Source organism: Biomphalaria glabrata, chromosome 5 (assembly GCF_947242115.1).
Source record: "Biomphalaria glabrata chromosome 5, xgBioGlab47.1, whole genome shotgun sequence".
Lineage (NCBI taxonomy): Eukaryota > Metazoa > Mollusca > Gastropoda > Planorbidae > Biomphalaria > Biomphalaria glabrata.
This window is the reverse complement of record NC_074715.1, coordinates 5,248,256-5,274,218: the sequence shown is the minus strand read 5'-3', so window position 1 is coordinate 5,274,218 and position 25,963 is coordinate 5,248,256. Positions and strand designations below refer to the sequence as shown.

The 25,963-nt window shown below is 34.4% G+C and overlaps 1 protein-coding gene across 1 annotated transcript in view; it reads right to left on the bottom strand.

Moving 5' to 3' along the window:
• LOC106052861 (uncharacterized) overlaps positions 1-25,704 on the bottom strand; it is a 49,546-nt gene extending 23,842 nt beyond the window's left edge. The window contains exons 1-12 of the mRNA XM_056028661.1: positions 25,424-25,704; positions 20,958-21,022; positions 20,438-20,572; positions 16,664-16,807; positions 15,938-16,129; positions 12,890-13,093; positions 11,412-11,663; positions 7,435-7,566; positions 4,591-4,728; positions 4,040-4,177; positions 3,365-3,499; positions 2,251-2,406 (exon numbers count right to left, since the gene is read on the bottom strand). Coding sequence (XP_055884636.1) covers positions 2,251-2,406; positions 3,365-3,499; positions 4,040-4,177; positions 4,591-4,728; positions 7,435-7,566; positions 11,412-11,663; positions 12,890-13,093; positions 15,938-16,129; positions 16,664-16,807; positions 20,438-20,572; positions 20,958-21,021 — 1,690 coding nt within the window. The 5' untranslated portion in view covers position 21,022; positions 25,424-25,704. The remainder of the gene's footprint in view (positions 1-2,250; positions 2,407-3,364; positions 3,500-4,039; positions 4,178-4,590; positions 4,729-7,434; positions 7,567-11,411; positions 11,664-12,889; positions 13,094-15,937; positions 16,130-16,663; positions 16,808-20,437; positions 20,573-20,957; positions 21,023-25,423) is intronic.
• Between the last annotated feature and the right edge of the window lie 259 nt (positions 25,705-25,963).

The following is a 25,963-nucleotide window of genomic DNA, read 5'->3' as shown; positions in this document are numbered from 1 at the left end:
CTATTGCTATTTCCGCGGTATTTAATTTCATATACGTACACTATTTTTTGGGATACGAACAGTATCACAAGACTTCTCCTAACAATTTAATCTATATAACTATTTCCCATTCTCTTAACATGCCAACTGTTTCTGACGTCACGACCTGTGACGGGGCAGCGAGCTTTTTTCAGGTTGCGACGTCGCAGGGCAGTGTTGAGACCCACTATAACGATTAGTTTCTATTGAACCAGTGCTATGCTGTTATTTCAGCCAATCAGCATCCAGAATATTTGGGGATGAAGTATTCATGTTTTTCTAATAGGCTATTGTACATATACATCAGGTGGCCGTGGGAAAACCCGTGTTAAAAAAACAACAACAAAAAACGCTGGAGTATTTTTTTCATAATTTATTTTGGAAACCCGTGGTATAGCCCGTCTGCGAAAATCAAAAGACAACGTAAGCTCCTATCGCACACCTTGTTCTTATAGAACATCAATTTAGCTTCGGCATTCATACCCGCGCATCGGGAGAGAAGATTCATAATATTATTATTAGTATCAAGCAACAAGCCTGGAAAGTTCCGTGATTGAATCCGTCAGTGACAGTCTAAGCAACTATTTGGTTCTTGCAAGTGTTCTGGTTCTCCTTCGTAATTAATAATTACTTCCCTACTCTATCCAGCGTGCTTAGCAGAAATTATTGAGTAGTTTGTTGATTTTTTAAGCAAAATGTTTCCTAATCATTAGTTAGGGTTATTAGCCTTAAAAGGAAAAACCTTTCATGCAGGACAATTACAATACAATATATAGTTAGCGAAAGACCAATAATAGAGTACCTATATAACTATGTTTAGTAGCAAAAAAAAAAGGTCTACAGTGTTAGAGGCGGACGAACACGTTAGCATGATGTGGTACGTATATATAGGCTCATGGCCCACTTATGGTAATGGCCCAAGGCCTCGCGCTCTGCTAAGGCATATGCATATGATGTAATGTGATGTAATTATTTAAGGTCAAGGTGTGGTAGAAGTAAGTAAAATCTATTGAGAGATTAGAATAATTATGATCAGGCCACTCTGCGTTCAATTTTATCATCAAAATCTAAGATGTAGTGGAAGTAGTGGCAATATTTTGTGATATAATCTTGCCGCTGAAAACGTATCTCCTAACGGTCTGCTTTCCATCTAACTTTATTTGTTAATCGTTCTTTCTTGAATATGAGCGTGTCATTTCAAACCCTAATAAAACGTTTGAATTATTCTAATAAACGCTGACTGCAAGAACTATAAAACACTGGCCTAGAAAATGCAAACGATGTTCAGCAAAACAAATCAATGAATTGTCTTCTGTACCTACTATCAATAATCTATCTTAGTGATCTCAATTAACACGCAAGAAAATCTTTTAGAAAGATCGATATCTAAAGATAGGGGTGCGGTGGCTGAGTGGTTATGCTCTTGGCTTCCAAACCTAGGGTCATGGGTTCAAATCACGGTAAGACTGGGATTTGGAATTTCCGGATTTTTAGGGCGTCCCTGTGTCCACCCAACTCTAATGGGTACCTGACTTAAGTTGGGGAAGTAAAGGCGGTTGGTCGTTGTGCTGGTCACATGACACCTTGCTCATTAATCCTTGGACAAAGAAACAGATGACCTTAACATCATCTGCCTTATAAACCTTATATACCTTTATTTTATATCAAAAGATGTAACATTTTTATAATTTTCCCGTCATTTTATTCTATTCTTATTTTTTTAATGTGTAATTCTTTTTTGTCATATAAATACTAATAAATATATCAAATATAGTTAATAGCATACTTTTTACAATTATTTGATGGACTAGAAGATGAAATGATTAGGGGATGAAGTGAACTGGGATGAAATAACCAGGAACCTAAAAAATGTAACCCGAATTTAATTTTCAGATGATTATGTTTTTGAAAAATTTTTACGGTCAAACCAGAGTTTTCAATGTATGGAAAATTTGTAGCTTTTAAAAGATAATAATCTTTGTTATCTTTAATGAAATGTTTCTTACAATTTGTTCATTACACCAAACAAAAACATAAAATGTACAAAAATATGAACATAAACTGCACATTTCTAGGAAAATAGTTACATCTGTTTTCAAAATACTATTCTACTCGACCAGAATAAGAATTCAAACTAATTAAAGGAATTGCATCAATAAAACAAAAAACGTGTATTCGATAAAGTATAGATTAAAAATCAATAGTTTTGTTTATAATTTTAAGAAATACAAATTGCAGATAAAAAAAAACCTTTGTCGCATCTGGAGCTTTCGAATCCAGCTTGACAACCTAAGTTACACACACCGCTAATTCTATCACAGCTTGTATTGTAGCAGTTGATATTACATGATTGACTACAGTTAAATCCCCAAGTGCCCTTTTCACATGCTGAAAAAAATGACGTTATACGTTACTATCTATCTACCTCTCTATCTATCTATCTATGTATCCATCCATTCATTCATCCACCCACCCATCCATCCATGTATCCATCCATCCATCCATCAATCCACCCACCCATCTATCTATCTATCTATCTATCTATCTATCTATCTATCTATCTATCTATCTATCTATCTATCTATCTATCTATCTATCTATCTATCTAGTTGTCTACCTATCTATCTATCTATCTATCCATCTATCTATCTATCTATCTATCTATCTATCTATCTATCTATCTATTTTATCTTCTCTTATCTTATCTTATCTGTGTCTGTCTTTCTATCTACATGCATTATACATAATAATAATAATAATAATAATAATCGTTATTGTCCGTATGGAAATTTGTCTTACATACATAGATACATACATAGATACATACATAGATACATACATAGATACATAAATACATACATACATACATACATACATACACACACATATATACAGTGCTTTTGTTGTAAAAAAAAAAATAGGTGCCGGTACTCAGTGATGGATTGCCTAACTTTTAACCCCTAATAATTTATTAATAAATGAATGTATCGGCTTCGGGTAATCCCATTTTCGCAAACCTAATTTTATTTTCGTAGCGAAAGAGAAAAAACTTGAAAGGATCATTAGCTAAGTTTAACATACATCTAAATCCAATCCACTACATTAGCAAACACAAACTTAGACCCGCAGGCCGCGGGTAATGTCAGGCTAGTATTTTATAAAGGGTAAATATTGACTTTTCACCAATTTAAATATCCATTGTACCTTGGTAAATGTGTCATCAGACTTAACGTCTAGCAGTAATATATTGTATTAACGACACAATTTCAAGTTCATACATACAAATATACATGCAATTTCAACATTTTTAAGCCATAACTTTCTATATGGAAAAAAATGTAATTACATTGATTACAGATTGGTGGGTTTCTAAATCCATGACATCCAGCGTCACACAGACCAGTTGTTTTGTTACACTGAGAGAGCCAGCACTGAGTACAATTAGAAACACAATTCTCTCCCCATTTGCCCTCGTCACACTCTGTAGTTTGAAAACAGAAAACAAAGAATTACAAAACAATATAATTAATCAATGCTAAAAAAAAAAAATAAAAAAAAAATTTGTTAAATGATAAGTTGCTTATTAAACATTTTTGTAGAACATTCTACAGCAAGAAAACTTTAAAGTATGAAAAGTAATAGCAGATAGTTTCAAATCCTGGTCGTGTGATATGCGCTCTGGACTGACGTTCGGTGAGCACGATAGTCCGGAGTTCAAACCCTGCCCACTACAATTCTCCGCTGTCCTTTGGGAGGTTTTTGCTAGGATGTATTTCTCTTCAGAATCTGAAGAAACATCTAAAACATTTAAATTATTTTTAAACATAATTGCGTACCGGTATCTAGAAAAATTAAGACTTTGGTATACAGAATTTTTAAAAACCAATAGATAAAAAAATATCTTATAATCAACTTTTAAAAATAAATGAGGCTATTGAAATGTCCTATCGGCAGATACATATGTTTAACGTATCAATGAAATAGTTAATAATATGTCAAAATGTAAAATTGAAAATAAAACCTTTTTCGCATGTTAAGCTCTCGAATCCAGCTTGACACCCAAAGTCGCACACACCGCTAATTCTGTTACAACTTGTATTGTAGCAGTTGGTATGACATGATCGACTGCAGTTCAATCCCCATGTTCCCTTTTCACAAACTAAAAAAAATATTAAAATTTACTATTTATCTATTTATCTATCTATCCATCCATCTATCTATCTATCTATTTATCTATCTATCTATCTATCTATCTATCTATCTATCTATCTATATAAATCTAAAAATCGATCTGTCAATATATCTATCTAATTATCTATCTAGAAATCAATCAATTAATCTATCTATCTGTCATCTATCTATCTATCAATCTATCTATCTATCTATCTTCTATCTATCTATCTATCTCTCTCTCTCTCTCTCTCTCTCTCTCTCTCTATATATATATATATATATATATATATATATATATATGTATATAAATATATATTTATTTATCTATTTAATCATTTTTAATCAACTGACACTAAACAACTATTAATACAACTACTAATTTCATTTTATTAAACTTGCTTTGTTTGCACACTGGCGGATCTTGAAATCCATTACATCCTGACTGACACAATCCTGTCTCGGGGTTACAGTCTGAGTCCCAGCATTTGGCTGTACAATTATTGGCACAGTTGAGACCCCAGTATCCAACATCACATTCTGTGTATTTATTTAAGAAGCACCAGTAAACTACTACTTTACTATACTATACTATACTATACTAAATCGTTACCCGGTTACCCGTGTAGAAGTTTGACATCAAGTCCAGCCCCTTACCCTAATTAAAATTTACCTCCAAGTAAACAGACTGTACCATCATAAGGTGTTACCTCTAGACTGTGTCAACATGTTAATATTTCATCCAACCCAGCTGAATTAATGTGGTCACATGTCCATCTATGACCTCAATGTGATGGAATAAACAAATGAAAAGGGGGGTGGGAGTTGTTCATCTCTACATCTGGAGATATACCCGCACAACTAGAATGGTCTGATCATAACGTAGGTAAGGAATATAACATGTTCAATAACCCACTCAAAGGTCAATGCAAAGTAAAAAAAAAATGTGTGCCAGCTATTACTGCTATATATCATGTATGTAATGCGCATTTATAATGTCTTGTTTCTATTTATAGTAACACACCTTGTCTTTGTAATAAAGGATGTTTTTTTGCATATTCATATATTTTTAAGCACAATATTCTGTTTTGGGTATAGCCGCAAACGAGGGAAAGGCTTCGGGAGTCAACCCTGAGGAAAAACCAGGAGCTGGTGACCCTTAAGCAGACTGTGACACACCGTCCCAAACTGTATCGGACACTCCGTTACTTTGCTCACAGCTGCGCGGAGAGAGGGGGACTGCTGTGTGGGTGACATCGTTCCGCCCATAAACAATGCCCAGGCTCTCATCTCACTCAGTGCGAGATGAACCATAGTTGTTCTACGACTGAAGGAGGCCAATGATTCTGTTTTAAATATGAATTCTAAAAGTTCTGTAACTGATAATAATGGAACCACGTCCACATTACGCAAATTAATAAAAATGTTGGTACTATGGTCAACTATCCTGCCCTTTTTACTATTTAATCAACTATTCTGTAGTGGTATTCAACCTGAGCCAAATATGCCGTGTATTGAAAAATGGCAAGGTATTCGGCATCCATAATATATGGTAATGCTGTAAAATGAATGTTTAAACTATGTAAGTAATTTATTATTATTTATATCTGTGACAAGTCAAAAACTCGCTGTCAGAGTCACTCAAAATTATCACAGCATTAATTATTATTTTTCATTATTGATTTATTTTATTTTAATTATTTCCCCATCCTACCCCTAAATTAGTCACCCGCCACACCTTTTCCGCTCCAGGCTAGACTTAGTTGACCACATTGGAGATAGTTAAGGCGCGTCCTTTCATTTATCTTCCCTTGACCGGGGCAAAGATACACATAGACTCTTTGATCTTATCGCCGGATGTCTGACGGGCGCAAATGACACCACCTTGTGTGGAATGCAAGTCAATCCTCCCCCCCCCCTTTCTCCTACGTCTCTCTTTGATCTAGGAGACCACGAGGACAAACACGCCCATTGACCTCCCAATGTGAGAATCCCATCTCTTGTCGGACTTCACCCACGTGTAAGAAAATTCTGAGCCTAGGACATTTCCTGTGTCCGCCCACATTATCCAGGCATATATAAAGTAGATCCAAATCAAATTAGACCCTCTTTCATTCTATCGCTGAGCAATCGAGTCTGGACTACTTCATTTATTCTCCCTCCTAGAGGAATACCTGGTGCCTCCCTCAGGTGTCTGCCTATTTAGTTGCCATCGAGAATCACCTATTGCCTATTTACCTGCCTATTTAGGTGCTTAGTGCTATTCAGCACTGTATTTGCTATCAAGAATCGCATATTGCCTATTTGCCTACTGGCCTATCTATGTGCTTAGTGCTATTCAGCACTGCACTTTCCTATTGAGTATCATCTACCGCCTACGGAGATCTACTCAACTCTACTACTTGGCGCTATCGGCATTTCCCGCCTATTCGACAGCCCACCTGTCAAGCTATTAGGCGCGACGTCCCTATAGAGTCAGATCTGTGCGAGACGTCATAGCTACGCCAACCCTCTGCAACTCACTGGACATATCCTGTTACCTACACTGCCCACGGCAGATCAGCTCTGCCCGCAGTAACCTTGTGCCCACGGTATCCGGCCACCCGCCATACTGTGCCCACTACAGATACTAGGACTTGGGACTGAGACTCCACAAGAACTATATCACCGGCGTCCCTCTATCCGCTAGAGCGCCACCTCCAGCTGCAGAACCTCAAGCCAGGACACAGCCAGCTGCGACATCAACAGGAAAAACCAGCTAAGTCAGAGGACAAAGTGACATACTCTCTTATTATGTGCAAGAGTGATGATTAAATATAGAATATACTAGAGATAGATGCAAACCCTCCCCCTTTTTAATCTTATATGTATATTTATGTAAATAAATATTCTTTATTTTTAACGTTTGTATCTATCCTTCATTGCTTGTCTAGTTGCGTGTCTGCTCCCGATTCATATGCTGATAAGTGGGGGTGTGATAGCTTTAAAAATAATCATCCCCTAGACATAAAACGTGCCAAACACACATCACATTTCCCCACCTGTCACAATATCGAAACAAATAAAATTTAATTGCGTTTTCCCTTTAACAAACAATGAAACAAACATTATCCACTATTAAATACTAATTAAAAAATATGAAAATGTTTATATAATTTTTTAAAAATATCAATAAGCAAAACAAACATACCAAGGTAAATTAAAAATTTCTTAAACCTTTGATATCTAAAATGAATATTCATTTACTCATGTTACAATCTGGGGGATTCTTGAATCCAAGACAGATACAAGTTCCGATTTCATTATTACAGAAATGTTTTGTACATGATGTTTGACATGGCTCCTTGCATTCTAGACCACTTCTATTAACCGGACAGTCTGATTAAAACAAAAATAATTATTATTATATATGTTAATAATGTAAATATTTTATGACTACACACTTTATCTTAATGAAGATCCTTTGAAAAAGATTTGTTCATATAGCTATTTTATCGAGGAAGTAAATTTTTAGTATTTGTGACCCCCCACCCCGACTTTTTAAAAATTGGACAAATAATGGAGCATTTGTGAGTATATAAAGATGATGATCATTTAATCTGTCATCATTTTATATTCAGTAAAAATTATGTAACTCCTACTGCTTAGTAGTACATAAATTTAAACAGGGCCGCCGCTACCTATTGTGCAATGTGTGCATTGCACGCAGGCGGCCGAATTTAGGGGACGGCCAAATCATTATTCCAATGTTACCTTTATTTTTATTTAATTTTTTGTTTAATAAAAAAAATACTTAAATATTTTAAAATTGTATACAAATTCTAATTATTCTATAATCCTTAAAAAAAAAAAAAAGATATTTGTGCATGGAAGTTATTTTGGAAACTTTATGAAAAAAAACAACAAGATTACAAAGACAGTTTGTGTGGAAACACAAACTCAAAATCGGCCCCCGAAGTGGACCACCCAGGCAGGCTTCAATATTTTCACAAAGAACATCCAAATGAAATTATATCAAAGACAAATGAGAGATAAGAATGGAGAAAGAAGGTTGACAGATCTTGTGTAGTGCCCCAACGGTACAGCTGATCAAAGGATAGTTGCAAGTGAATGCAAAGTTAGATGTGAACCTGGCCTAACTAGTTTCCCTTTCAGACTTTGTGGTCTATAGGGCAGATGATGTAAAGTTTATATGTTTTTGTGGCCTACGGTTAACAAGGGTGTCATGTAGCCAGCACAACGACCAACCGCCTTTACTTTTCCCTAAATAATATCAGGTAACCATTGGAGCTGGGTGGACTCAGAGGCGCCTAAGGATTCCGAAGTAGAAAATCCCCGTCTTCACCAGGATTCGAACCCGGGGACCCGGTTGGAAGCAAAGCGCTTTACCGCTCAGCTACCGCGCCTCTCCTGGCCTAACTGAAGTCTTATAATTGATGTAGTTTTTTGAAAAGGCTCAATCTCTTAATCGAATGCTCAAAAATAAAAAATAACAATTCGCAATAAAAAAAAGTTCACAAAAATGACGTTTACAAGATTACTATTCGTGTTAATTTAGGTCTAACTTATAATGCATACTAATTAGCTTTTTCTCTTTAAAAAACTGCTCGCATAACTGATTTTAAAAATGAGATTTTTCGCTTTCAGAAAAAAAAAAAGTAGCCGTTGCATCAGAACTTTAAATGGTCTAAAATATTGTGATGTCGGATTTTCAATATCTTTTCTAGTTTACGAGATCTAAACGGGACGGACGGACAGATGGACAGACGGACAGAGATTTCGCACAAAACTAATAGCGTCTTTTCCCCTTTCGGGGGCCGCTAAAAAGAGTGGCGTGCCAAAGATTACCACGGGTTTTTCTCTAGGCGCCTACTGCTTTCTGACCTTGAATTTTTAAGGATTGTTTTTAATATTTGTTTTGAATGACGCTTACAGAAGCAGATCAGTCAACACATTTGTTTCTTTTTTCTTCTTAGTATCTACTTACAACATATAAATATCGTTGCTTAGTTGAATATCTCGCCTTGTAAGCAGATCTTGTCATTAAAAAGTCAATTTTAAAATCATTTCACTTTTATGTAAAAAAAAATGGCCGATAGTTAAGTGTAGAAAAGTTTAGGGAGATTACAGAGGTAGACCTACTTTAAGTTGTAAGCTACAAGCCAACGACCGACCAACAACAAGGAGGGCGGGGGCGGCGAAAAAAATGTTTTATTTTCATTGTAGTTATAAATATATTAGTAATATTAGTAAACTTATATTATTACCGATATTTAAAAATTAAAATTAAAATATCTTAAGTAGGAGACGTCGTTTCATCTTCTAATAAGACATTGTCAAATGTAGACCATTTTTTGCGAGAGGCGTATGCAACACTATGGGTAAAAACGTAAACAAAACCTGTCTAAACGTCTCCACTAGTCTGTTTCTTCTGGCTTTTCTTATCTCAGTATGGTCGAATTTCTTCCGACTCAATGCACTTCATTATTGTGACGATTTGTGTGTGAAATAAAGGTCCGCGACAAAGAAGTCTTAATTACCACGCAGATGATCATTAGCGAACACTCCACAATATTTGTTAAAAAGAGCCTTTATTTAGATAGCTTTGACTAAACTAGTCTATATTTGATCATGCTCCATTTCTTTATAGTTCAGACACATTTGGTTTCGTTCGTCCTGAAAAACAAGGGTTTTACACAGGTTCAAAGAGCACTGACATTTTATTATTAGACTTAATATGACCTCTTACGTTTATTTTTATGAAGCTGAAACCGCCAGAATAAGCTCAGCGCCCAGGGCGCGCCCCGGAATCATACCCCTGGTGACTTGAGCTGAAACCTGATCTTTAATTCTATCTAGAGGAAGAACTTTTTACAACGCTTAAAAATTATGTAGGCAACACTATTTCCAAAAAAAAAAAAAGGACAGTTTTTCAGAAATTGTATTACGTTAATTTCGATTCTAAGCATATGAAAAAAGTAAGTGGGTGCGGCATTTTTTAATTTCGCACACAGGCGGCTACTACCCTTGCGGCGGCCCTGCATTTAAATATTGTCTCGTATCAAGAAAGCAGACGAATTATCTGTAGCTTAAAACAAAAGGAGTTATGTCACATTACCACCCGAAATTTACACAGCTAAAACCAACCTGGAAATCTCCTCACATCACATACAAGACTAAAATAATCTTTAACTCTTAATGTCAAGGCGGTCCTACTGTATGGTTCTGAAACATGGAGAGCAACTGAAGCAACAACAACAAAAAAAATACAGACCTTTATCTACAGATGCCTGAGAAATATCCTAAAAATACACTGGTATGACAAAGTAGAGGGAGATGAGTGAGCACAAAAATATAGAGGTGCAGATCTTAGAGAGGAAGTGGAGATGGATTGGTCACACCCTGAGAAAAGGTACTAACAACAGAGCTAGTCAGGCCTTAGAGCGGAACCCCCAGGGAACAAGACGTAGAGGAAGACCAAAAAGAACATGGCGGCGCAGTATACTAGATGAAGCCGAAAGGACCGGAAAGAGCTGAAAAGCCATAAAAAAAAATAAAAAAAACTAGCAAGAGACAGTGGAGAGTGGCGTGTTTGTTCTGAGGCCCTATGTTCCATGAGGAACCCAAAGGAATGATGATGACCACCCGAGATGTGCACTCGATAAAGACCGAAGTATTTCTTGCAATCCGAATCTAGTTTAAACATCTTCAAGAATATAATTGGAATGTACAAGAACAAATATAGCGAGGTTTTCATTATATTTTCAATATTTTTAATTTATAGTTCTTTATTATATTCAAAGAATTATTTTTTCCCATTCATTCTTAATCAATTAGATTATTTAGGATTCATTTCAAAATCATATTTTCTAATCTATTCAGTTATGTATCCGGATATGTTCTATCTTCTTCTGTTGTGTTCAAAGGTTGGTCGTGTAGGATCTAAGGATAGGTTATCATCTTTGTATTACATGTTTGATATTCACTATAATCCCGCCCCTTCTTGCGCATAGAAAGATATTAAAATATCATTCATTCACCCATTTATTTCCTAGCACGTAAACAGTTTTATTTTTCATTGAAAAGAAATGGTCTTATATTGATGGCCTAATATTTTTCAGGAGTGTTAGTGATTTTTGACTGAATTGAAATTAAAGACGCTATATGACTAGTTTACTAAAGAAATTGTAAGTAAAATATAACAAATTGACCTTAAAACTTACCTCCATATAGTTCTACCTCACAGAGAGTAAGGTATTTCTGGATACCATCCTTTGAACCAGGTGTTGTTGCAAGGATACTAACACTTGAAACTGATACACGAGTGAAATTATTAATAAAATAAATGTCTTGAATATCGTTGTACGGATCAGTGTAGTTGACTTCCAGGTCGTTCTGGTCACTGTAGACTTGAAGTAAGAAATGTTTTAGCCTGTCTCCTATACCTGCTTCATCACTGTCGAATTGCTTTGGAACTTTAGATTTGATATAGAAGAAATTAACTATGTATCAAAATATTAATATTGATATGAAATTAATTATTTTAAAATTATGCTTAATGTTTTTAATAACTTATAGATCACTTACTAAAAAGTTTGAATATTAATATAAGTGTGTTTGTTTGTGTGTAAGCCTAACAAAATTTCTAAAACAAAATTTTCAAAGCAAGAATAAGTAAAATTGATAAGTGATATATTATAATAGTTATAATTATGATAAAATACATCGTTGTCAGGTGGAAAGATAACGAAGAACAAGGAATTGAGGCTTAAACACAGGAGTTAATTGTGTGTGTGTGTGTTGATATTATTTGCTAACATAATTTCTACGTCTGTATAGGTCATTTTCTTTTACTGTAAGTACAAAAAAAAATTAAAGAAAGAAAAAACTTCACAGCCTATGTCACGCCGGCTCAGCTTGATATTCATTTAAAATATACCTCCTTTAATGATTTCTTTTACATTTTCGACAAGCCTTTTTAGTTGAAATATATTTATATGTGTGTGTAATGTCATGTTTCTTTTCCAAATAGGAAAACATTTTTGTATTCTAAAAAGCTCGTTCACTTCTTTTGTAAATATGTAATAGTGATCATTGAGTGTAGCTCACGAATAACATATGAAAAATAGGCATTACACGTCATTTAACAATTACATAAGAAACTTTGTCGCTGGAAGTGACTATCAATTTCACTTCTGTCTGCAAGTTTTAAAAACTACACTGTAAAAATTTCTCAGGCCCTGCATTGGATGTAATCTGTGGGAATCATTTCTGAAATAAACATTTTGAATGGAGAAATATGGGACTGATGTTTCGACATTTTTTAAAAATCTTATTTTGATTTTGTGCTGTTTTGTTTTGCCTAGATTTGAAGGAAGTTGAAATTAGATTATGAATAGTAGAATATGAATATACAAATATTGACCTTGATAGAGACAAATAATAAGTTTTGAGATTCATTGTTAGGGAGAACACACTGACATATAAGATCCAAATAAGACCCCAATGTAAACATAAGTACGTTAAATTAAGCAATATTCCAAAATTATTAGCAGGACCGGCCTTAGACATGTTGGAGTACACTAGGTTTGAAATAAATTGCGTCCTTTTATTTTTTTTTTAATTTTCATTTGGGGCCACCAAATTCACATCGCCTAGGGCTTCCAATTATCTAAGATCGGTCCTTTTATTGGAATCCTACCTCTATTGTATAAGACAAATCTGTTGACAAGAAATGTGTTGTTTAAACGTACTGTCCATGTTGGTTTTTTATCAGTTTCACTGGTATGCGTGCAGCTTTTATTAGCGAATAAACTATCTGTATTTCCGTCAACAGCTAGAGAAGAATTTGCATTGCCGTATAGTGACGATTGGTTGGTTGGCTGCTTGAGTGCAATGTTTCTACCTGGACAAATTAAAGGTTAATTTGTTTTAGACTTGTGCAATACATATTTTAATGATTTAGTGAACATTGAAGGCGTAATGCAACAATACTCTAGACTAACAGTATTTTAAAAAGCTCTCTTATAGAAATGGAAAACATAACATTTACATATGCTTTAATTGTTTATTTAATGTTAGCAAGTAAAATCAACAAATATTTTTTTCCCAGTTTTAATTATATAAATAAGTCGTTCATCTAACGACCTTCAAATCCTAGCTCTGGAGACCATTAATACCTTCAAGCCCAGTGCTATTTTTGCATGCAATGATGGGTCGGCATCAATAGATTCTGGAAGAGCAGGCTATGGAGCCTACATCGACTTTGTTGGCTCTTACGCAGTCAAAATCTTTGGACCATGTAGTAGTGTTTGTAGTTTTGATGCGGAGACCATGGCAGTCTGTGAAGCCGTAAAAGTCATTGACTCTCAACTCGGCGAGGGACATTTGAGGGCAACACAGATTGTTGTGGTCACTGACTCAAAATCTGTACTACAGGCTTTTGCAACGCCCCGACCATGCCCCCCCTCCCCTAATATCAACACTGTTATCATGGCTTCAAATAACATTAAACAACGCTATGGCACCCCTGTAATAATGCAGTGGGTACCGAGTCACATAGGTGTGACTGGCAACACAATTGCAGACTCTGGCCCACCAGGGAGGGCAAATTCCACCCACTGAACAGGCTGTAAGCTTTCATCAAGCCTTGGCTATAATACTAAAAACAGAAATGGAAAAGTGGTTTGAGTGCTGGGACAAGCCCCGAAAAGCCCGTGGAGTCTGGGAGCGCATGAGGCGTCCTGACCGCACTTCCCCGTGGTGGAGGCTGTCTAGGCCTGAGCAAGCTATTATAGCTGTTGGCTCATATTTATCGCTGCTATGGCCAAATTTTGATTCACGGTGCCCCCGCTGCGGGGAAGAAGAGGAAACCGTGCCTCATATTCTGTTTGACTGCCCCAGACTTGCTGATCTCCGTCTCGACAGGTCTGGGAAACCCAAAATTCTCGACCTGTATGGCGACATTTATGCACTACCCAAGACAGCAGGGTTTCTTTTGCAAGAGAGGATTTGAGCCTCTCAGACCCTCACTCTAATGGAGTTTGATTATGATGATGATGATGATGAATTATATAAATGCGACTAAGATATTTTCTGTTTATTATAGCAAATAATATCAGGAATCTATAAACGGAATCATGCATTATAAGTCGTTATTTAAATAATCAACTCTATGATACAGGCTCAAAGAAAACTAATGATAAACAAGGTTAAAAAGACAGTTTGAGTGGAAACACAAACTCAAAATCAAGACGACGGACGGCCGCTAAAAATTGTTAAAAGTATATTCCAAAAATTTATTAACGACAAATATTGAAAGCTCATTGTGAGTTAACAAAAGAAAAAAATAGAATGTAATAGTTACTTTATGAAAAAACAGTAGTAAACTATATTAATCTAAAACTCTTTTCTTTATTGATTGCTTTCTACTGATATTCATTATGTCTTTTGCCTTGTTTGTATCTTGCAGTAGAGCAAATAACGATGTTTCGAGTCATCTTTTGGTGACATTTCTCCCCGACTGTTAGTAGCAGGGAATATTATGCAGCGCCCTCCTTTATCTTCTGACTCAGGATAGTAGTCAACATGCTGTTGTAAGGGTAGCGTTACCTACCACTAAAATCTACAGTTGAGTACGCTACTTCATACGGTCAAATAATAAAATTTTAGCATATATAGAATGAAAATATAATGGGCAATGCTTTTCAGCTACAACTTGGCACCATGCGGAAAGGGACGTTAGAGAAGACGATTATCAAATAGGGAAACACAATAGTATCCTCGTAGGGGGTATTAAGAACCGAGTCCATTGCACTAGCGAGGATGGAATAGATCTGCTCTGCATTCGGACTTGTCTCAAACCCGAGCGTCTTACAATACGAGCCTCGGTAACAAGATTATATCTCCTTTGATACCTTTCAGACATTGTGAAGGACTTGAGAGATCCAAGAGTCTTTGACACAACTCTATTGACAATGACAAAGAATGAATCTAGTATCGAAGATCTTGGCAGAAACAATGATTTATTCATTGTTGAGTTAAGACGTCATGGGAAAAAATATCAATAAAAATAAATCTTATAAATGAATATAGACAGAAAAGATAATGAGGTGAAATTTCTCAATTCAGCTAGTTTACTGTTCAATTTACTTCTTACATCAAACCCTAGTTTTCCAAAAACGATATTACTTCGACGTTAAAGTTTTGAAAATTTGAATGCAATGTATATCTAATACAGTAGCGTAGCTAGGGATTTGAAACCCGGGGGCTCGATCTCTTTAGACATCATGACATGAGATAATGGCGTAATATTTAATGTAAAAACAATTTTTTTTGAGGTGGGGCCCGTTTTTTTTAAAATTGGACCCCTACCTCCACTGATCTAATAGGTGAGAAGTTTCTAATTACTTGATAGTAATTCTGATAGTTGTATACATACTAGTTTCATCAATGAAATATTGATAAAAAAAATTATAGAAATAGAAATGGATATTATAAAATTTAAAAACAATTTAAAGAGAAAAAATATTCATTATAAGTTTAGTCACAACATTTGTTCCCCTTTTGATGAGGGCCTAGTTCATCTATTTTGACCTGGTCGATGACATTTTGCAAAGTCTGGTCAGAAGACAACAGCAATTCAATGCGTTCAAATAACATGTTTTACAGTATATAAGTCTATAGTAAAGCAAAGATTTGTTAGCCGGAAAAAAACCTATAAAATGTAAAACAAAATAATAATTCTTACCACCACTGACGTAAACAGAGCACAAAGATTTAACGCTGGCTCCAGTGATATTGATTTGATTTATTGTCTCATTTAAATTACACCATACATCCAATGTCTTGTTGTCGACTTGCAGTAGAGTCATATTGTCACATTCAGTTAGTGCTGACTGCGATGTTTTGAAAAGTAGCTTGAAATAAAAGTTAGCAGGTTCTGTATATACATAAAAAAAATCTTGTTAGGTTACAACTAGAGAACTGGAAGTAGGAGAAATGTCTTTCACTCAGGCAGGCAGACAGGTGGAGTGAGCTATATAAGTGATTGGCTTCCAAACCGGGGGTCTTGGGCTCCTGGTGAAGATGGGATTTTTAATTTCGGGACTCTGAGTCCACCCAGCTCTAATGGCTACCTGACATAAGTTGGGGAAAGTAAAGACGTTTGGTAGTTATGCTGGCCACATGGAATCCTCGTTAAACGTAGGCCACAGAAACAGATAATCTTTACATCATCTGCCCTAGAGACCACAAGGTCTGAAAGGGGCGCTTTGATTTTTCTTTACTTACTTTCAATATAAGATTTTTATTATTCTAAATGTATTTTTATATTTAACCGCATCCACGTAAAGGTATACAGGGCGTAGACATTTACTTTAATATTAAGAGATAAAAATAAAAAAAATGTCTTTTTCCTATATCTCAACAGAATATACTTATTACGCATTTATCTAGCCTTAACAAAAAATCTTACCAATGGATTTAAAATTTAACCGCATCCACGTAAAGGTATACAAATTATCCTGAGTATCCAGAGAAACAGAATTAGAACTCGAGTCAGAGTTACACGTTGAATCATTTTCATCAGTTAGCAGTGTAGTCCCAGTCAAAATGTTTTCTAAAAATAAATATGCAAAGATTATTTTCAATATTATTTTTAATTTCATTTTCATTTATTTATATGATGAGTCTCCTAACTAATGTATTATGTTAAGTGTGATATTTTTTATAGGTCTTTTGTGGTCATGTGGAATAGGAGTCATAAGGGATACATAATTTGAATCAACACAAAATTTAAAAAAGAAAATGTATTTTTAAATTACACAAAGCTTATATTAAGTGTTCTGGTATCAGTTAGTTTGGATTGGACCTAAATGTGTACTAATGGCTCAAGCCTTCTCAGACTTCTCAAGAGAGCACGGTAACCACCCTGTTAGTGGAGAGCTTATGAACGTGGAAGATTATTTAGTTATCTATTGTTTCAATAGTCTCTTCCTATTTTTAAGGTTTGTGTTCATTAAGACTCAGACGTCGACCTATAAAGGGGACTAATTTAGCATATACCATCACTTCATTGAATTACAATTTCTTTCCCGTGTTCTAGATAGCAAACAAAATAATTTATTAACAATTGCTAATTAACTAATTTGTTTTTTTTAAATTGATTCTTGTGTAGTCAGGGAAAGGGGATAACTATGCAAAATTTCAGCTGGCAAATAGATCGAGAATATAGAAACAAAAGATAAATAAACAATATTCCAAGTTCTTAAGCTCTCCACTAGCAGAGTTGTAACCATGCTGGCTTGAGAAGCCTCACTAGGCTGGAGCCATGAGTTCGAATTCAAGTCGTTCCCACTTTTTTAAAAATTTCTATAAATGCTTTTGTTATCGTTAGTCTAAAACTCTAAATCTATTACATATTTAATTACATGATTTGTTAATACAATTACTCTCTATATCAGTGGAAAATATTAAAAGGTATTTTTACTGTTTTTCTTGTGCTCTTACTAAATACGATTGCATTAGGGGATAGTATTCACATATAAACTAGAGTGTGTATATTAAATCAAAGTAAAGATAATTAATTGAAATGGTTCTAAACACAGCAATTCACAGTTTGTGTTATTTTTTATTATTTACACTATTTATACAGTACCATAGACAAAGAGGAAAAAGGGATATGAAGAATTCTTGATGCAAAATAAAAGAGAAAAAAAGAAAAAAAAAGAAACAGTCGTAGACATTTGGTAATCAATAAATAAACTTAACAATGTTATTGATGCAATATTGACAAATCATTAATGTCAACTATATATATATACTAGACATATGTTACCCGCGACCCGCGGGTCTCTATTTGCGCATTACTGTCGATATAGTCACTGAGAGTGTTTTGTAAACAATTAAACGAAATAATAATGTAATAAGTAAAGCGAATGTGTTAATGTAAAAATAGTGTGAATGAAGCTATCAAATCAAAATAGCTAATAGGCTTAATTAAATCCATTTTTTTTTCAAATTAAAACATTTGCTTGTAGGCCTACATATATTTGATTAAAATTTAAGATGAATAGACTAAATTTTGTATGTTCATGTGTATAAAGTATAAAGTAGATCTTGAGGTAGACGTAGATCTAAATCTACACTAATCTAGAGTTCTGTGCTGCGCATGCGTGAACTTTTTTTCATGAATGAATATAGGCCTATCTCAAAACGGCTACGCAGCTTTAGCGAACAGCGAACGAATGTATTAAAAATGCTTTAGAAAAACAAATTTGAATGTTAATTTGATTAAAATATCAAATGAATGGACAATAATTAGTATGTTTATGTGTTAAAGCATAAAACTATCTTTGCGAAAAGAAGTTTTATCATCTTAGAGTTCAGTAACAGTTTTAGACCTAGGCCTAGGAATAGACTCAGACCTCAGAAGAGAGATGTGTTAATGTGTAACCATTTGGTAATGTCTAATGAAATAATGTTCGCCAGGAAATCTGTAGATATCAGGAACTAATTTATGTAAAAAATGCTTTTGAATAATCTAGTGGATTGGATTTATATGTATGTTAAACTTAGCTAATGATCCTTTCACGTTATTTCTCTTTTGCTACGAAAATAAAATTAGGTTTGCGAAAACGGGTTTACCCGAAGTCGATACATTCTTATCTATTAAAAATGAAAAGAGCGATAGCTTTGTTAAATGAATGGAATTATAAAGTAACAATAAAACGAAATAATTTTTAGTACGCGATTCATGAATGAATATAGATCTAGGCCTTTAACTCGGCTTCGCAGCTTTCGTAAGCGAATGTAGCTTTAGAAAATCAAATTTGAATGTTTATTTGATCAAAATATGAAATGAATGGACTTTAATTAATATGTATATGTGTTAAAGTATAAAACTATCTGTGCGAAGAGAAGTTTTATCATCTTAGAGTTCAGTAAGAGTTTTAGACCTAGGCCTAGGAATAGACTCAGACCTCAGAAGAGAGATGTGTTAATGTGTAACCATTTGGTAATGTCTAATGAAAGAATGTTCGCCAGGAAATCTGTAGATATCAGGAACTAATTTATGTAAAAAATGCTTTTGAATAATCTAGTGGATTGGATTTATATGTATGTTAAACTTAGCTAATGATCCTTTCACGTTATTTCTCTTTTGCTACGAAAATAAAATTAGGTTTGCGAAAACGGGTTTACCCGAAGTCGATACATTCTTATCTATTAAAAACGAAAAGAGCGATAGCTTTGTTAAATGAATGGGATTATAAAGTAACAATAAAACGAAATAATTTTTAGTACGCGATTCATGAATGAATATAGATCTAGGCCTTTAACTCGGCTTCGCAGCTTTCGTAAGCGAATGTAGCTTTAGAAAATCAAATTTGAATGTTTATTTGATCAAAATATGAAATGAATGGACTTTAATTAATATGTATATGTGTTAAAGTATAAAACTATCTGTGCGAAGAGAAGTTTTATCATCTTAGAGTTGAATTAGAGTTTTAGATCTAGGGATGGGATTATAAAGTAAACAATTAAACGAATTAATATTTAGTACGCGATTCATTACGGAATTGTCTAATGAAAGAATGTTCGTCAGGAAATCTGTAATCACAGATATAAGGAACTAATTAATGTAAAAAATGCTTTTGAAACACAAAATTGAAGGTTAATTTTATTATATAATGAAATCAATGGATCTTCTTTTGTCTTTTCATGTGTCAAAGTAAAAAATAATCTGCGCAAAGTGTATTTCTTAAAATTAGATCTAGGTCTAAATCCTTTCTATCTTTTCTCATGTCAACATTGTAGACATGGCCTAGATCCATAAAATACTATAGCTGTAATAGAGTCGGACAACTTTATTTTTTTTGAGGGTCTTACATTTGTTTTAGGGCTACAATACATTCACTAAGGTCTAAGTTGGTACCCAAGGAACATTCCTGCCTAGTTTTATCAAGATTGGTCAAGCGGTTTTGATGTCTATAAGTAACATACATACATACATACATACATACATACATACATACCCCTCACATTCTACTTTATAATATAGATATATGGCTCCTTTTGTCAACTAAATAAATAAAAATTATTTAGTTCAACAAGCGACTGAGATATGCTAAAATGATAAATAGTTACCTTTTTAGTTATCCCCCATACATATAAATAAGCAATGTAAATAATCTCAAGTCAATTATCCTTGTTAATAATTCTTATAATTGTTAATTTAGTTGTTACTTACTATACTGACACTTGTATCCAAACCATCCTTTCTCACAAGGTAAATCATTGATACCGTTTGTGTCACATTGATTGTTTATACAATGGCATTTATACTGGCAGTAGTTACCAAACCAACCAGTTCCACAGGTATCAGCTGCTTTTTAAGTAATAAAGAATCTATTAATACATGATCCATCTATCTATCTATCTATCTATCTATCTATCTATCTATCTATCTATCTATCTATCTATCTATCTATCTATCTATCTATCTTTCTATCCATCTATCTATCTATCTATCTATCTATCTATCTATCTATCTATCTATCTATCTATCTATCTATCTATCTATCTATCTATCTATCTATCTATCTATCTATCTATCCATCCATCCATCTATGTTGTATGTATGTATGTATGTATGTATGTATGTATATATATGTATCCATTCATCTATCTATCTATCTATCTATCTATCTATCTATCTATCTATCTATCTACTGCATTTTTCAATAATCTTGTAAATACAGAAAACTTACCTATAATTAGGGAAAAGTTGCTCAAGGTAAAGAGATACACAATAATAAGACAATCAGGTTTCATTCTGTCAATAGACCGACATTTTTTTTTAACCTAAACTCAGTAAATGTAGAAGTTTAAGTTAAATGGTGATATCAAAATACAAAAATGCTAAAACAACACAGTAAAATTGATATTGTATTCTAAAGCTTTTGACATTTTCTTTTGATTTTTCCTATCTACAACAAAATTGTTTACTTTTTGTTTCCTATATTCCCAACAATTTGCTATTTTATTAAAAATAAACTCCAAAATCATCGACAATTGCAGATATGATGAATAATGATTTAAAATAGTATTTATTAGGTATATATTATTAGGTATATATTATTAGGTATATATTTAAAGTAATAAGGATAATACTCTTCATAAAATATAGTTCTTATAGTGCATACTAGTCATTATAAGTTTATATCAAAATGTCTGGCTGTGACGATCCGCCCGCTGAAAAAAACAAAGTCATGAATATACACAGGAATTATTTATTTTATTTTTGCCATATTAAGCGTAAGCGCCGTGAAAAGGTGTGTACTTAGACTATTTTCCCCACCTTCTCTTAGTACCTTATCTTTCAAATGTCAAATCACCTTTGCTACTCGCCAGCTTACCCATCTGGCCCATGGCTGTATTATTCTATTCAGGTCTGTCATTTTTAATAACGCAAGACGATGAGCTCCTTTCATTTCGGCGGGAGGCCCGACTATCCCCTCCACTGAGCGCACTTCAAGCTTGACCTCTGGGCAGTTGATCTTAAGACCTCATTTGCAAATAAAAGGCATATCTAATCTTGAACCGATGTCACATTATTTATCTTGTCATCACGTGATCTATTACAGGCTTTCATGTCCAATTACTTATTACACCCTAGCAGCCTATTCATCGTTGATTTTGCCACACCTCCACTACGTCCCTCACACTTCGGGGACATACAACACGGGATAATTAGATCTAATTTTATAAACAAAAGGGTACAATCAGCATTCATTATGATGAATTGATCATCATCAAACTTCATTTGGTGAGGGCTTTAGAGGCTCAAATCTTTTCTTGCAAAAGCCCATTACAGAAACCCTGCTATTTTGCGTAGTGCATACATGTCACCATAGAGTCCAAGATTTTTTTTTGTTTCCCAGATCTTTCAAGACAGAAATCAGCAAGTCTGGGGCAATCAAAAAGAATACGAGACACACTTTCCTTTTTTTCCCCGCAGCGGGGCACCATGAGTAAAAATGTGGTCATAGCCGTGAGAAAAATGAGACAACAGGACTGTGGCCTATTCTGCACTGTGCTATAATAGCTTGCATAGGCCTGGGCAGCCTTCACCACGGGGAAATGCGGTCAGGGCGCTTCATGCGCTTTCAGACTCCGCTGGCTTTTTGGAATTTGTCCTAGCACTCAAACCACTTTCCATTTCTCACATATTCTTAGGTGGGTTATGTTTTCCCTCCCTGGTGGGTCAACGAGATGCAATGGTGATGCCAGTCACATCTATGTGACTCGGTACCCTTGCATTATTACAGGGGTCCCATAGCGTTGCTTTATGTTATGTGAAGCCATGATTTCAGAGTAAATATTTCGTGTGGGCATTTGCGAGGCCAGTAGTACAGGTTTTGAGTCACTGACCACAACAATCTGTGTTGCCCTCAAATGTCCCTCGCCGGGTTGAGAGTCAATGACTTTAAAGGTTTCACAGACTGCCATGGTCTACGCAATATTCAATTACAAATTAATTTAGGATTTATAATTATACTCCCCACCATTGTAATCACTCGCCCTTTTATCTTTTATTACGTTAAATATTTTTGTCTTGTTAATTAGCGGGATTCTTTTCTCCATTGTGTATTTTGTTTCTCAACCTATAATGCACGCTGGTCTACGGTGTTGTTGAAAACCCCCTAGCCCTAACGTCCCCAAACTAAACTATTTTAATAATTAATTGATTTTAATTACTTGAACCCCCATAATCACATAACCATGGGGGCTTATGACATTCACTTCACAAAGAAGAGCTGAGAGAAAAGACGAAAGCCTACGTTTATGGTAACAATCTGCTTGAATCTTTAACACTCTTAACCTTTTAGACGCATGTGGTATTTCAACCTCTAAACACTAGCATTGTAAATCCAATTTGTATGCATTCATTGTATAAAAGCTCAGCACTTTAAAGGTTAAAAAAAAATCCCTATCACTAAAAATGTTACCATATTTAGACTAGGAACAAATCATCCAATGTTAAATGAATATTCTTCCTGGTTATGCTGCAATGAATATCTGATAATACGATGCTAGGTCTGATAATATGACGCCTTGTATGCAATGCATACTTTAACTTAAGAATCGACTAATATGTAAAAATTGAAATAAGGCAAGGGCATAATTATTATGACATTACATTATTTACATAATATTATCGTACCTATCAGCACTGGCGGATCCAGGGGGGGGGGGCGGTAGGGGCGATTGCTAACAAAATCAATTAAATATCTATATTGGTAGTGTTTGTTATTGATATTTTAGCCAATCTTTATATTATGTCGTTCCCTGTTTGCCGATTAGTGTAAGGGGGGGGGGGGCGAATACCTCTACTGCCCTTCCCATCTTAACCCTTTGAGTGGGGGGGCGGTCCATTTTTATGAAGAATTCATAGTTTGTGAACAAAATTAGTTGAATAAATATATAAATGTTATAATATGTCGCTCCCTTTCTGGTATTTTGGCCGATTCGGTGGGGTGAGGGGGGGGGGCGAATGCATGTACTGCCCTCCCCACTTTAGCCCTCTGAGTGTTGGGGGGGGCGGTCCTATTTTTGTGGAGAATCATAGTTTGTGAACAAAATTAGTTTAATATCTACGTATTGATATGTGACGCATTGTATATTATGTCGTACCACACTCTAATCTCAAATTGTATCATTAGTAAATTTAAATGAAAAAGGGTTGTACCAGGTGTGAGGGGCGATACATGCAATCGCATTTCCACTTGGACAAATCAATACTTTTTCTTTTTGTATTATAGTAAAGAAATTACAAAATTTAAAAAATCTGTCACTAATATAATTCATATATACTATAAATTAAATTCTTTTACCGAGTCGCCCCACCCCTGTTATTTAATGCCAAATGCAATCTTTAGCAGAAATTATTAAAGGAGCGAGGATTAATCATTTTCACTCTACCGCCCCTTCCCTTTCCAGGCAAAGTTTATGTAATTTCCCATGAATTTATCATAATTATTTTAAGAAAGACTTTGCATTGGAAAAGTTAGAATTCAAACAAAATTTTTCAGTATAAGAGTCATGATTGAGATGAGGTCTAAACCCAGATAATCTTTCTTGGTCGCCTTTTCCCAACCTTTACTCAATCTGATATTTTTCTACTTAAATAAATTTGGGACTATAACTCACAATTTATACTTTAATTTTCTTGAATACTATTTATCGAATAAATTTTTTTCGGCGGCGATCCTGAAAGCAAATATCTAAGTATGTGGGGTATCTTATCTTTTCAAGGAACAAATCGGTCTTATTTGCAATGTAATATGGGCCTAGAAATTCATATTAGAATATTTTAAAAGTACAACATTATTCGAAAGGTCCTTTTTTAATAGTATGAATAATGAGCTTTAGGTCAGGAGAATGCGTTTCTGCAGTAAAGAAAGCAAAAAAACGCGTTTGGGGTTGGGGCTTCGCCCCGAACTCCATTGATGAATAATGAGCTGTACTTGTCAGGAGAATGCGTTTCTGCAGTGAAGAATGCAAGAAAACGCTTTTGGCGTCGGGGCTTCGAACCTTATGGCGCTGCCCCAGTTGTTTTGTTTTTCGCCAAAGGCTGAGAAATGCTTTATTGAAGTAACGTCTGTATTATATAAGATAAGATATATATATAAATATATAAATATATAAATATATATATATATATATATATGTTTGTGTGTGTGTGTGCTGTACGCACGTTTATGCATAGGGTTTGGAAAAAAATCGCCCCCCCCCCACTCCAAAGTTCTGGATCCGCTAGTGCCTATCAGTAGTTGTATTCCATCTTATTAATGCAATACATTTTTAAAATTATATCCAATGTTGTTGAACTTATTCTTGTTGACCTAGGCTTATGTTTATTTACTTGGATTAGCTTATTGTAGGTACTGTTCTTTGTACTAGATTTATCGTCACTATCAAAACTCATCTTATAGTATCAAATATTGATGCTTTGTTAATGAAGGAATAGGATGAATTGTAAAAAGAGTTACATTTCATACAGACATATTTAGCCTTAAGCCTTTAAATTTTATTGTATATAAATATAAACATAAATATATATAGAAAAAAAATTAAATTTACCAGTTTTATAGTGTATAGCTCCTAATAGGAGATATTACATTTCGAATGTGTAATAAATAGCTGTAAAAAGAATAAAGTGGTTTATATTTACCTTATTAAATTATATGAAGGCTTCCTCTGTCAGTCGAAAGTTTGTAGGTTAATTATTTCCTGGAAAGATTCTTGAAATCGGACATTCTTTGTACTTAAATCTAATCTTATGTGACGTTTATTTTCACTTCCTTGTTTTAAAAAACATGTGCCTACCTAAAGGTAGGCTACTGCTTAGGTATAGGATTAAAGAACTTTGGTCTTTTTTGGGGGACACATTACGCCGCATTTTATCTCTGTTTTTGTAAAGTAAAAGTGTGTCAATTTTATTGACCCTGGAACACGGAGAATGTGAAAAGATTTGGGAAATTATAAATGAATGCAGAACTTTGACACTGGAAAAACTATTTTTTTTTATATTTAAGACTCATACAAATGTTAAGTGGGCTGACATAAAAAAAAGAGTATTTAATGTATTCATTAAAACACTGTTACATAAGATCTGAACGAAGTGGTCGTCTCCTTTCCATTAGGACTAAAACAGAAAGATTTAAAAACTCCTTTATCCCACTTTCGGTCAGAGATCAGCTGTCGTCAGTCA